The 14096-nt window shown below is 38.4% G+C and overlaps 1 protein-coding gene across 2 annotated transcripts in view; it reads right to left on the bottom strand.

Moving 5' to 3' along the window:
• LOC126481291 (adenylosuccinate synthetase) overlaps nucleotides 1-14096 on the bottom strand; it is a 64750-nt gene that overhangs the window by 33058 nt on the left and 17596 nt on the right. For both annotated transcript variants that reach the window (XM_050104946.1, XM_050104937.1), the window contains 2 exons: nucleotides 6027-6175; nucleotides 347-552 (listed from right to left, as the gene is read on the bottom strand). In XM_050104946.1, coding sequence (XP_049960903.1) covers nucleotides 347-552; nucleotides 6027-6175 — 355 coding nt within the window. The remainder of the gene's footprint in view (nucleotides 1-346; nucleotides 553-6026; nucleotides 6176-14096) is intronic.

Genomic DNA, 14096 nt, shown 5'->3' with positions numbered 1-14096 from the left:
CACATCAATGCCCAAGGCAGGATTTGAACCTGCGACCATAGCAGCCGCGTGGTTCCGGACTGAAGCGCCTAGAACCACTCGACCACAGCAGCCGGCTTCAGGAAGTCAGATTGGACTATTCCTTTTAAGTTGGATATGCCTTAATTCTTCAAATTACACGTATGAAACAGGATTGTCAAAGCCTTAAATATGATTAAATAAATGTAAGATTGGAACATATTTCATAAAAATTAAAACAAATGTATACTGCCTCATTAAGAAGTACACAGTTTACTTCATACATAAACTAAAAAATGTGCCCCTGTTAGTTTTGTTACAAGACAAAGATAATGCAGAAATGACTTACCAAAATCAATGTCCAGCATTGCTGCATTTGCACCTTCTACTAAAACCTTTTTCCCCATACGCAAAGCTGTATGCAGGTACGAAACAGATTCAACAACAAATGGACGAATTCGCTCAGCATATTTTTTGTACCTTACTAATTCAGACTCAACATCAACCTTAAGCTCAGGAAACATTCTCTGGTACATTCTTACTAGAGATTTCAGTCTGCAACAAAAAATATTTTTTAAGCAGGCTACTCTCCTTACTGTGTTCGTTTGTAAATAATTAATTGTGAAGTTGAATTCACCAGTATTATATTTTGATATTTGGAATGAACACCAAATGACAATGAAAATTAGTAATACTGAAAAACTCTCTGGCTAAACTAACTTCTTTACCTTAACATGGTTAACAAATCTGAAAGTATAAGAATGATAAGTTTAAAGACAATATTATGAAAAGGATAGACTGCTGCTTACCACACAGTGGAGATGTAGAGTCATGAAGCAGACACAACAAAAAGACTGCTAAACAAGTAAGCTTTTGGCCAAAAGTTTACTTGTTTAGCAGTCTTTCTGTTGTGCCTGCCTGTGGGTCAATGTCTCCATTATATGGTGAGTAGCAATCTATCATTTTCGTAACACTGTCATTCCCTCTTTCATTTTCCATAGAATCATAAGTTTTTTATCATATCTTCAGAAATTTACAGAAACATTACTAGGTGGCCATCATCTTCACAAAACAGAGTAGCAACATTTACTTAGGATACAAAAATTTACTAAATCAAATTGTGAATTTCTGTATAGTGCTCCTTTTACAGAGATCTTAATACTTTACGGTAAAATCTTTCAAATACAGAAATTGATCTAGTATGTAATGCTTATTATATATTTGAGATAACCTCCTTTAATTTAACAATACAGCAGTGTGAGAATTGATGAGTGATATTTTCCAAAAGACGTTTGAGATGGACTATAATAGACTTGTAAAACACAACATCAACATTCAGAAGTACTAAAACCTTGATCATCATAATCTAACTCACCACGAAGTTATTGATACGACTTTAACAAAACTTCTGCATACTACAAACATGACATCTCATGGTACTAAAAACATGTCCAACACTGAATATCTTACAATGTTTTCCCTCTCAAGTACGAGCTTCTTTTAACAATTTGGAAGATGAGTTAATGTTTACATTTACATCTATACTTTGCAAACCACCATGAGGTGCATGACAGAGAGTGCGCCCCATTGTACCAGTTATTATGCTTTCTTCCTGTTCCATTCACATATGGACCATGGAAAGAATGACTGTTTGAATGACTCTGTGCATACAGTAATTATTCTAATCTTATCCTTACGATCCTTAAGTGAGCAATACTTAGGGGCTTGTAGCATATCCCTGGAGTAATCATTTAAAGCTGGTTCTTGAAACTTTGTTCATAGACTTTCTCAGGATAGTTTCCATCTGTCTTCAAGAGTCTGCCCACTTCAGAATCTCTGTGACACTCTCCCACAGATTAAACAAACCTGAGACCACTCATGCTGCCCTTCTCTGTATACGTTCAATATCCCCCTTTAGTCCTATCTGATATGGGTCCCACACACTCGAGCAATATCCTAGAACAGCTCACATGAGTGACTTGTAAGAAATCTCCTTTGCAAATGCACTTCTCCAGTATTCTACCAATAAACTGAGGTCTAGCACCTGCTTTACGCACAACCGAGCCTATACGATTGTTCTATTTCATATCCCTGCAAACAGTTACACCCAAGTATTTTTATGAGCCGGCTGATTCCAATGGTGACTCACTGATATTATAGTCATTTACATCTACATGGATACTCTGCAAATCACATTTAAATGCCTAGCAGAGGGTTCATCGAACCACCTTCACGATTCTCTATTATTCCAATCTCTTATAGCGTGCGGAAAGAATGAACACCTATATCTTTCCATACGAGCTCTGATTTCCCTTATTTATCATGGTGATCGTTCCTCCCTATGTAGGTCAGTGTCAACAAAATATTTTCGCACTTGGAGGAGAAAATTGGTGATTGGAATTTCGTGGGAAGATTCCGTCGCAACGAAAAACGCCTTTCTTTTAATGATTTCCAGTCCAAATCCTGTAGCATTTCTGTGACAGTCTCCTCCATATTTCGCGATAATACATAACATGCTGCCTTTCTTTGAACTTTTTCGATGTACTCCGTCAGTCCTATCTGGTAAGGATCCCACACCACACTGCAGTATTCTAAAAGAGGACTGACAAGCATAGTGTAGGCAGTCTCCTTAGTAGGTCTGTTGCATTTTCTAAGTGTCCTGTCAATAAAACACAGTCTTTGGTTAGCTTTCCCCACAACATTTCCTGTGTGTTCCTTCCAATTTAAGTTTTTTGTAATTGTAATACCTGGGTATTTGGTTAAATTTACGGCTTTTAGATTAGACTGATTAATCGTCTAACTGAAGTTTAACGAGTTCCTTTTAGCACTCACACTTTTCGTTATTTAGGGTCACCTGCCACTTTTCACACCATTCAGATATCTTTTCTAAATCTTTTTCAGTTTGTTTTGATCTTCTGATGACTTTATTAGTCGATAAACGACAGCGGCATCTGCAAACAACCAAAGACAGCTGCTCAAATTGTCTCTCAAATCATTTATATAGATAAGGAACAGCAAAGGACCTATAACACTACCTTGGGAAATGCCAGAAATCACTTCTGTTTTTCTCGATGACTTCCCATCAATTACTACAAACTGTGACGCCTGACAGGAAATCACAAATCCACTCACATAACTGAGACGATATTCCGTAAGCACGTAATTCCACTATGAGCCGCTTGTGTGGTACAGTGTCAAAAGCCATCCAGAAATACGGAATCAATCTGAAATCCCTTGTCAATAACACTCAACACTTCATGCGAAAAAAGAGCTAGTTGTGTTTTGTAGCAATGATGTTTTCTGGACCCACGTTGACTGTGTGTCAACAGACCATTTTCTTCGAGATAATTCATAATGTTTGAACACAACATCCAAAATCCTGCTGCATATCGACATTAATGATATGGGCCTGTAATTTTGTGGATCACTTCTACTACCCTTCTTGTAGACAGATGTGACCACTGCCTTTTTCCAAGAACTGGACACAATTTTTTGTCCAGGGATCTCTGATGCACTATAGTTAGAAGAGCGGCTCACTTGGCCACAAATTCAGGATGGAATCTGACAGGGATTCCGTCAGGGCATGGAGCTTTGTTCAGTTTCAATTATTTCAGCTGTTTCTCAACACTAACCCTTACTGCATTTATCTTTTTAGTGGCATGAGAATTAAACTGGTGCAATTGGAACATCTGAAAATGGAGTTACGCAGTTCAGATTTTACTTTGCTATCCTCAACTTCATTTCCTGTCTCATTTGTTATGGACTGGGCACTAACTTTGATGCCATTAACAGCCTTTACATACAGCCAGAATTTCTTTTGGTTCTGTGAACGATCACTTGACAATATTCTGCTACAGTAGTCACTGAAGGCATCACATCATCATGCATTGCTCTCTTGACAGCCAATTACGTTTCATTCAGCATCTCATTATTTATAGCCCTACACTGTTTTACACCTATTATGCAGCTATCTGTTTCTTTAGCCTCTGCATGCTTCTGATCTGTGCTGAAAGTTCCTCATTGAGATATGGCATTACTGATTTTTTATATTGTTTACTGATCATATATATCTTTCTGCTTTGTTTAGTTGTCACATGTAGTTTCATAATCATTGTTGCCTCTACTGCATCATGACCACTGATACCAGTTTCGATGTGGACATTTTCAAAGATGTCCGGTCAGTTTGTTGCCATTAAACCCAATATATTTCCATCATGAGTGGGGTTCCTAACTATCTGTTCTAGGTAATTTTCAGAGAAGGCATTTAGTGAAGTTTCACAAAATGTCTTATCAAGTCCACCACTAACAAAACTGTAATTTTCCCAAATGTTGAATGATTAAAGTCTCCACCGATGATTTCAGCACGATTATGGAACCTATGTACAAGTGAAATGAGGTTTTCTCCAAAAATTTCAATTAAATCAGGAAATGAGACTGATGAGTGATAGAAGGATCCAATTACTTTATGCCCACCCCTGACACTGATTATTCGCAAACAATCTCACATGCAGCTTTTCTATCTCGGTGTACTTGAGTTTCTTGTCTACTGTGACAAATACACCACCCCCACTTCCCAATTGCCTGTCCTTTCAATACACACTTAAATTTCCCCAAAAATTTCACTGCTCTCAATTTCGGGTTTCAACCAGCTTTCTGTACCTAGTATTATGCGAGCTTCACTGCTTTTCATGAGCACTTCAAACTCTGGCACTTTGTTGCAAGTGCTTCAGCAGTTTAAGACTTTAATGCGAGCCATTTCTTTCGATCTTACACTGATATTTCTTGGTTTCCTACAGCTGTCACTATCTGTATTGGATGGAGGGTTGCCCAATCTAAAAACCCTTGTGTGTACCTGGCACAGTCAGCTATCTGGGTAGCAACATCTGATGTTTATTGCACATCTGACCTATTTAGGGGCTCTACAGTTCTCTGCCCTGCAGTGCAAGTCCAGGAAATCACAGTCTAGCTTGCCACAATCTTCGAGGTCTCTGGTTCAGTCCTTCCACTGGACTAGGAACCAAATGGCCACGATCAGTTCTGAGGACAATGCAGTAAATTTGTAAGCTTCGGAGCAACTCCACACACAGAACTATCAATTGCAGCTAACTTTTAGTGTTTCTGCCTGAAACTATGCTGATCTTTTCAGTCACCAACAATTTAAAAAATTAACTACAAAGTATTACAAGAAATGGATGCTTATACATTTATCGACTGGACTGTTGTTCAGCTGCAGCTGTTTGATACTGCAACTGAAGGGTAATGTGCTGTACCATCACCTGTAGTCAAAGACGCAAACTGTCTCTAAGAAAGGAATAAATTTTGGTCTGGTTGAATGAAATGAAAGTTTTAGAATCAAGAGGAAGATATTAATCACAGAATACAGTACGTAACTGATTCCATAGCACAAAACCACAGACACATCATCCCCCAACAATTTCATCTGCCACTTCAATGCCACTTAACATGTATGGGCACGAACTGAAACATGTATCACTGATCAAAATGAACACTTATAGAATGAGACATGGTTGAGCCTGTTAAATTAGTAACATCAGACTTTAAAAAATTTTGAACCATGGTGTGGAAAAGAGACAAAGATCAAAGAATAGGACAGATGAAAGAAAGTAGCAAATAAAGTAGTTTGTCAGGCAAGGACAGTAGCAGTGAAGAAACTTGAAGCTCTTTCATGCACCGCAGTGGAAAGTGCTGCAAGAATCTTCTCTTACTGATTTAGAGTTTAGATTTCTATTTATCATATTAATATTTAGAACTCTATTAAGCTGATAAATGTACACGAATTTAACAAAAAAAAAAAAAACCAATTTTATAGTTTCTCAAAACAGAATTGTGTATACACCATTTCTATGATTTGCCTTGTACAACTAGTCATGCTAGGAATAAAACGTTAACCACTATCATACAGTTTCTTTAAGGCTCAATTGATACTTTAAGTTAAACAAGACTTTGGTGGGTTTGGACATCTATCTACAGTTCTGTTTGGAGGCATAGTTGTGAATTTATTTACTTACTTTTCAGCAAATATTTCAAAATCTCCTATTAAATCAGCAACACGAATTCCATTGCGTGTTGCTTTCGATGAATATGTTGGCCCAATTCCCTTCTTCGTTGTACCAAGGGACTGTTTTCCTTTTTCTTGTTCTTGGAGTCCATCGACTTGCTGCAGACAAAAAGAAATAAAAGTGAAATAAATAAATACAGATCTGTGCTAACAATGTCTTAATAACAACCCACAGCAATGTCTGACAAAAGGCAATGTCTCACTCAAATTTCACTGAACCATCTTACCTCCCTACTGCTGTTTCAACAGCACTGTGAACAACTGACTGGAGTGTTATAATGAATTGCCCCCTCTCCTCCCACTGAAATCTTGGCTGTGGTGAAAGACTAACCAGTCACAAAGCATGAAGTCTAACTTATGTTGAAAGGTTGCAATCTGTTGAAGCCAACAAATGGTTTTGGTAAATGTTTGACTTTTAGTGTAGCCTAGCCTGTATGCCACATTTAATTTAATGCAGTTTTCAATATAAAAACTGCAACATAAGTTCAGAAAATGTTTAATAGATAATGGACAAGTCTCCACCAACAACTATTTTGAGGCAAAAATTATAAAAAGGGGGGTTGGGGGAAATCTACTATATAGAGCACACTAGTTTATTTGACATCAGTATACAGGGTGGTCCACTGATAGTGACCGGACCAAATATCTCACAAAATAAGCATCAAATGAAAAAACTACAAAGAATGACTCTCTTCTAGCTTGAAGGGGTAAACCAGATGGCACTGCCATAGGTCAAACTGATATCAACTGCATTTTTTAAAATCGGAATCCCCATTTTTTATTACATATTCATGTAGTGCGTAAAGAAATACGAATGTTTTAGTTGGATCACTATTTTCACTATGTTATGATGCTGTAATAGTCACAATCGTATAAGTACGTAGTATCACGTAACATTCTGCCAGTGCGGACGGTATTTGCTTCGTGATACATTACCCGTGTTAAAATGGACCATTTACCAACTGCAGAAAAGGTCAATATCGTGTTGATGTATGGCTATTGTGATCAAAATGCCCAACGGGCGTGTGCAATGTATGCTACTCGGTAACCTGGATGACGACATCCAAGTGTCTGGACAGTTCGCCAGATAGTTACGTTATTTAAGGAAACAGGAAGTGTTCAGCCACATGTGAAACGTTAACCATGACCTGCAACAAATTATGATGCCCAATTAGGTGTTTTAACTGCTGTCACAGCTAATCCGCACATCAGTAGCCGACAAATTGCACGAGAATGGGGAATCTCAAAAAGTCTGTGTTGAGAATGCTACATCAACATCAACTGCACCCGTACCATATTTCTATGCACCAGGAATTGCATGGCAACGACTTTGAACGTCATGCACAGTTCTGCCACTGGGCACAAGAGACATTACAGGATGATAAATTTTTGGCACGCGTTCTATTTAGTGACTAAGCATCATTCACCAAAAGCAGTAACATAAACCGGCGTAATATGCACTATTGGGCAACAGAAAATCCGGAAAAATCATGATGGCTGCAACAAGTGGAACATCAGCGACCTTGGTGGGTTAATGTATGGCGCGGTGTTGTGGGAGGAAGGATAACTGGCCCCCATTTTATCGATGGTAATCTAAATAGTGCAATGTATGCTGATTTCTTACATAATGTTTTACCGATTTTACTGCAAGATGTTTCACTGCATTACGGAATGGCGATGTACTTCCAACATGACGGATGTCCGGCACATAGCTCGCGTGTGGTTGAAACAGTATTGAATAGCATATTTTATGACAGGTGGATTGGTCGTCGAAGCACCATACCAAGGTCCGCACGTTCACCAGATCTGACGTCCCAGGATTTCTTTCTGTGGGGAAAGTTGAAGGATATTTGCTATCGTGATCCACTGACAACGCCTGACAACATGCGGCAGCGCATTGTTAAAGCACGTGCGAACATTACGGAAGGCGAACTACTCACTGTTGAGAGGAATGTCATTACACGTGTTGCCAAATGCACTGAGGGTGACATCATTTTGAGCATTTATTGCATTAATGTGGTATTTACAGGAAATCATGCTGTAACAGCATGCATTCTCAGAAATGGTAAGTTCACAAAGGTACATGTATCACATTGGAACAACCGAAATAAAATGTTCAAACATACCTAAGTTCTGTATTTTAATCTAAAAAACCTACCTGTTACCAAATGTTCATCTAAAATTGTGAGCCATATGTTTGTGACTATTACAAAGCAAAAAAAGTGGTCCAACTAAAACATTCATATTTCTTTACGTACTACATGAATATGTAATAAAAAATGGAGTTCCTATTTAAAAAATGCAGTTGATATCCGTTTGACCTATGGCAGTGCCATCTAGCGGGCCAACCATAGCACCACCTGATTTCCCCTTCAAGCTAGACAAGTTTTGTTCTTTGTAGTTTTTTCGTTTGACGCTTATTTCGTGAGATATTTGGCCCGGTCACGATCAATGGACCACCCTGTATACTGTCAATATACTCTTTCTTAATACTATATGCACACACTAAGATGACACTGTGGTAGCTGAGTGGAGTTTCAGGATCACTGGAAATAAGAAGACAGTGTATAACTTCAGATCTGCCATTGACGTAGACATTCTTTATGAGCTTCATCATGTTCATTAAGAAAATTATTTCGAACTCAAATGGGAATTTGTGCCATTATTTCTGTGCTTCATTGCTGTGTACATAACTACTCCAATGTAAGTTTATTCACAGTCATAGTAAATGTTTTCCTAATGAATTTTGTGGAATACAAATGCAACTGTCAAAATTTACAACAGAGATTTTCTTGTTTAAGTCAAGAATTAATAGATTAAAAAGTTTGTGTGTTTCTCTTTGCTTGGTTGCAATCAGTTTTGTACTAGAAACTGGGTTCATAACCAAAACTTGGGTCGTACAATCATAATAAACATTGTGAAACAAGGCAAGAATGTGTTTCATTTAGTTAATGATTTAGGTCATAAGTCATGCAATAGCATACTGAATCAAGAGAATACACTTGACAACTCAGTTTAAAATTGCATTAACACTGAGATCTATAAAAACAACTAAATCTATCTCAGAAATAAACAGCAATGACAGCATAATATAAATTACTGCTCACCTTACTCCATTACTGTTCCCCAACAGCAGCAGCAATTGCAAATATTGCATATATGAACAAACTATTCAATAAAATGCATTATTTGTTTGTTGTTGCTTTAGGGCACAAAACAACTGAGAGCATAATCACCCGTGTAATAACTTAAAATGGTCAATTACCGAATGAAGTTGAAGTCGGTAACACTCGGAGCCTGAAAGACTGGAGAAGATGGTTGGCTCAAAAGGATCACTTCCCCTTGGAGGATGTAACTCAATCGGTCGAAAATTATATCTCCTTCACCATACTACCATGACAAATAAAAAGTTAAACATATCTACAGCTCATGCTGTTCCTGCTAAAATATAAATAGCAAACATAAATTGAGATGTGAACGGTTATAAAACCAGCATTCGGTCACAAAATGGCGCACTGCCAAGGGTTGCTTGCAGTAAGCACAGAGTGGTGTGGAGTCTTAACTTAGATAACAATGGTTGAAACAACAGTGCTCTATATGCAGCTTAGCTAAAAGTATGTTCTCGAGGTGAGGGGAAGTCATCCAAGGCGTTGGAATGTGTTTAATTTTCCAGAGTTTGTTCCTACTTAGAGACAACCAATGTTCATGCCAGAGTGACATGATGTTCTGACACGCAGCAACACAGATCTAAAGAGAGACAATAGCTAGGTAGTCAGACTGTAGCCTAAGCAACAGCATCAGCAGCTTCATTCCCCAGCACTCCAACGTGACCAGGCACCAACATGGACATCACATTGGCTACAACATCAATGAGCAAATGGAGGCATTCTTGGATTCTTTGTATTAAGAGAATGTATTTGTATAGCAGACAACTCTGGAGGGCATTAAGTGAATCTAATCACAATAAAAAATTACGAAGCCTGTAATGCTGGATGTACTGGGTGGCCTGATATAGCGCAGAAAGCTCCGCAGTAAAAACTGAAGCACTGTTCTAGAAGCCACTATCTAAAATGTTTGTTGTCAATGATAAGACAGAGTCATCAAAAAGGACACTTAGGCTGGATGGTTGGGCATACGGGATAGACGGCACACTTATCTGCTGAAGAGAAAATCGTGTAGGTATCACAGCAGGAGTTTGGCAGTGTCTACATAGAGACTCAACTGGGCTACTGCAGACAGCCCCAGTGGCCAAATTTATGCCTCAAAGGTGGATTGTGTTGGGATGGTGTAAAACAAGATGGCCAAGCAGATGAGTAAACAAGGCCCCCATAGTCCATTTTTGACTGGACAAGGGATTGGTATAAGTGGAGGAAAATTTTCTGATCTGCTCCCCATGAAGTTTACTTTAAAACATGTAAGATATTTAGAGCTCAGGTATAGCTTGCTGCCAAATAAGATAAGTAGGAGGACCAACAGTTTCCAATCAAGTGAGCCCTAAATATTTTGTGGTCTATACAATGCATTAGATTTATTACTCCATGGACAATATATACCAGTGATAGACAAGTTTAAAAAACATATCCCCTAAGAAAATTCAAAAATCTACTAACTGCTGTTGTAACATCCAGCTTTAAGACTGACTTGCACCCGCTCTCCACACTAGCCTGTCTTGTGAGAGCCTATTACTCTCTGTACAACTACTGCAACCTACACCCATTTGAAGGTGTTTACTGCAGTCAAGCCTAGATCTTCCCCTACAATTTTTATCCCTCCTACACTTTCCTCCATTACCAAAAACTAATCTTTGATATCTCAGGATGTATTTTATGAATCAATCCTTAATTTTAGTTACATTGCACCATAAAATTTTTTCTTCTCAACCTGATTCAGTACATCCTCATCATCATTAGTTGCTTGATTTACTTCCCAATCTTTAGTATTCTTCTGCAGCATCACATTTCAAAATCTATTCTCTTCCTTTATGAATCATTTATCGTCCCCGGTTCTCACCAGATAAATACCTTTAGAAAATACTCAAATTTATATTCACTGTTAAATTTCTTTTTTCAGAAATGCCTTTCTTATGACTGCCAATCTGCATTTTAAATCATCTCTATCTGAGCCCGAGTCAAACAATGGAAAATCCAGCATTGTAACGAAGAGCACAACAAAAAGACTGTCACAAATAACGGCCAATAAGGCCTTTGTCAAACTTTGTCAAAGATCAAAGACAGACACACACACACACACACACACAAAAACTGCAGTCTCTGGCAGCTGGGGCCACCTCGGCCGAAAATATATTTGTGGCAGTATTTTGTTGTGCCTATCTGTGACTCAGCATCTCAGCCTCACTCACTAACTTTACTGCCCAAATAACACGTTCTATTCATTTTAGTCCAATTTCTTAACCAAATTCCCTCAGCGTCACCTCACAATGTTACTACATTTCATTAACCTCATTCAATCATTCAATTTTGTTGATATTCATCTCATAACCTCTTTTCAGGACACGACCCATCCCATTCAACTAATCATCGAAGTTCTTTTGCTCAATATACACACTGAACAACACAAGGAACAGGCTACTGTCTCACTCCCTTCTTAACCACTGCTTCCCTTTCATGTCCTTCAAGTCTTGTAAGTGCAGTTCGGTTTCTGCACAAGTTGTAGATAACTTTTGCTCCACATATTGTATCCCTTAACCCTTCAGAATTTCTTAAGTCATATTCCAGTCAACATTATACAAAGCTTTCTTTAACCCTGCACATGCTATGAACATAGGTTGGTCTTTTGACACCGGTAGCCGTAGGGCTATTGTCTGGCTTGTTCCAACATTTCTCTGGAATAAAAACTGGTTTTCCGTAACACTGGCTTCCGCCAGCTTTTTCCATTTTTCTGTAAATAATTCATGTCAGTATTTGGCAGTCACGAGTAATTAAACTGATGGTTCACTAGTACTACATATGTCAGAACCTGACCTTTTAAAATTTGAATTATCAGATGCTTCTTAAAGTCTGAAGGTATTTAACATGTCTTAACGTTTTTCATAGCAGGTACAATAGTTTTCTCATGACTAGCTCTCCCCAAGTTCCAAAAATTCTGAGAGAATGTCATCTACATTCGAAGTTTTGTTTTGCTTTACATTTGTGTTTTGCCACACACTATAATGTGTGTCTCGTCTGATAATCTGCTACTACTTCCATTTATATAACACTGTCATCAAATTTGTTTCCCTTGTACAGGACATATATTTCTTCCACTTTCAGACTTCCCCTTCTTTTCTTAGTACTCATGAACTGAGCTCTTAACATTCATACAATTGCTCCTCATTTCTCCAAAAGTGTCTTTAAATTTCCTGTAGGCTACAGTTTTGCATTTCTCCTCTAACCATACCCACTTAAGACATTCTGCGCTCAGTCTTTCTTACTCCTTCGCACTACAGCCCTTGTAGGGCCTTGGTCTCCCAGAGAATATCCGTCCACTCTTCTCTGCTGGCTGCCTTGACTCTCCATCTCCTAACTCCCACCCTCCTCGAGTCCTCCTCCACCTTGTCTAGCCATCTGGTCCTTGGTCTGCCCCTTAAACAATGTCCACCGGGTTTTCCTTTGAAAACTTTCCTGACTATGCTGTTCTCCACCATTCTTTCTACATGTCCCAACCAATGTAGTCTATTACTCTTTATTTCTGTCACAATATCTGGTTTGTTGTACAACTCTATGATCACATTTTTTGATTCTCCAAAAGCCCCTATAATTCACTGGCTCGTAGATTTTCCTAAGTATCTTCCTTTCCCATCTCAGCAACAACTCATCATCATTTTGTGTCATAGTCCAGGTCAATATCATCCACATATGCAAGCTCCTGAGTCACTCTATTAAACAGTATTCCCCCAGGTTTGTTGCTTTATGTCTTTCGCATTACACTCTCCAAGACAACATTAAACAGAATAGTGGAGAGCACATCACCCTTCTGCAGTCCTTAGTTAACTTCAAGTGCCTTTGATAAAGAGACCTCGATCTTTATTTTGCATATTATTGTTCTCAAATTCATTTAAACCAATCTGACTCCTGTCTCTTGCATTGCCTTCCAAAATTGATCCCTTTTGATCCTATCATAAGCTTGTTTGAAATCAATGAACAGCTGGTAGACATTGAGGTAATACTCCTAAGATTTATCAAGGATCTGTCTGATAGTGAAAATCTCATCTGTAGTGGGTATATTAGTTCTGAAACCACACCAGTAGTCTCCTAGATACTCTTCTATGTATGTTCTTAACTGTCTAGCCATGATTTTTCCTAATACCTTTATACTATACAGAGCAGTGCAATTCCTCTATAATTCACGCCATCAGTTTTGTCATGTTTCTTATTTATAGGGCAGAGTATTTCTGTACTCCACTGTTTCGCCATATTTTCTTTCCGCCATATTCCCACTATAATCTCATGCAAGACCCTTACTAGTTTTTCTCCACTGTATTTTATCATTTCTGCTGTAATGTTGTCTTCTCCTGGAGCTTTATTGTTTTTAAGTGTCTTGATACTAACTTCATCCAGTGTGGGTTCTGCTACTGATTTCTGGTTCTCTTCACCTCTGCTTACTTCCTGCTCCACCTCTTCTGCCATACCGGCATCAACTCCACCTTTGTTTTCCAATTCCGCATTCAGTAGCTCACTAAAATACTCCACCCATCTGTCTAAAATTTGATCTTTTCCTCCAAACAGATTTCCCTCCCTATCTTTACAGAAAACTGCTCTGGGTTGGAATCCTTCCCTTATTTCTTTAACCCTCATACAGAATTTCCTTTTTTCTTGAGCAATATCTCCCTCTCTTAACTCATCAATCCATTTTTCTAATTTTCTCTTTTTCCACTCCTACATCCCTTATCTTCTCCTAGGGGTATTATTCTGTAGTACCTCTAGTTCTCCTCTGCAGCATTCTTTTCCTTGCCTCAATTCTTTCAATTCTTTCTTCTGTCTTCCTCCTACAGTTTTCATCAAACCAGCTATGGGTTCTTGAT

Source organism: Schistocerca serialis, chromosome 1 (genome assembly GCF_023864345.2).
Source record: "Schistocerca serialis cubense isolate TAMUIC-IGC-003099 chromosome 1, iqSchSeri2.2, whole genome shotgun sequence".
Taxonomy (NCBI): domain Eukaryota; kingdom Metazoa; phylum Arthropoda; class Insecta; order Orthoptera; family Acrididae; genus Schistocerca; species Schistocerca serialis.
Note: the sequence above shows the minus strand (reverse complement) of the source record. Positions and strands in the feature narration are given on the sequence as shown.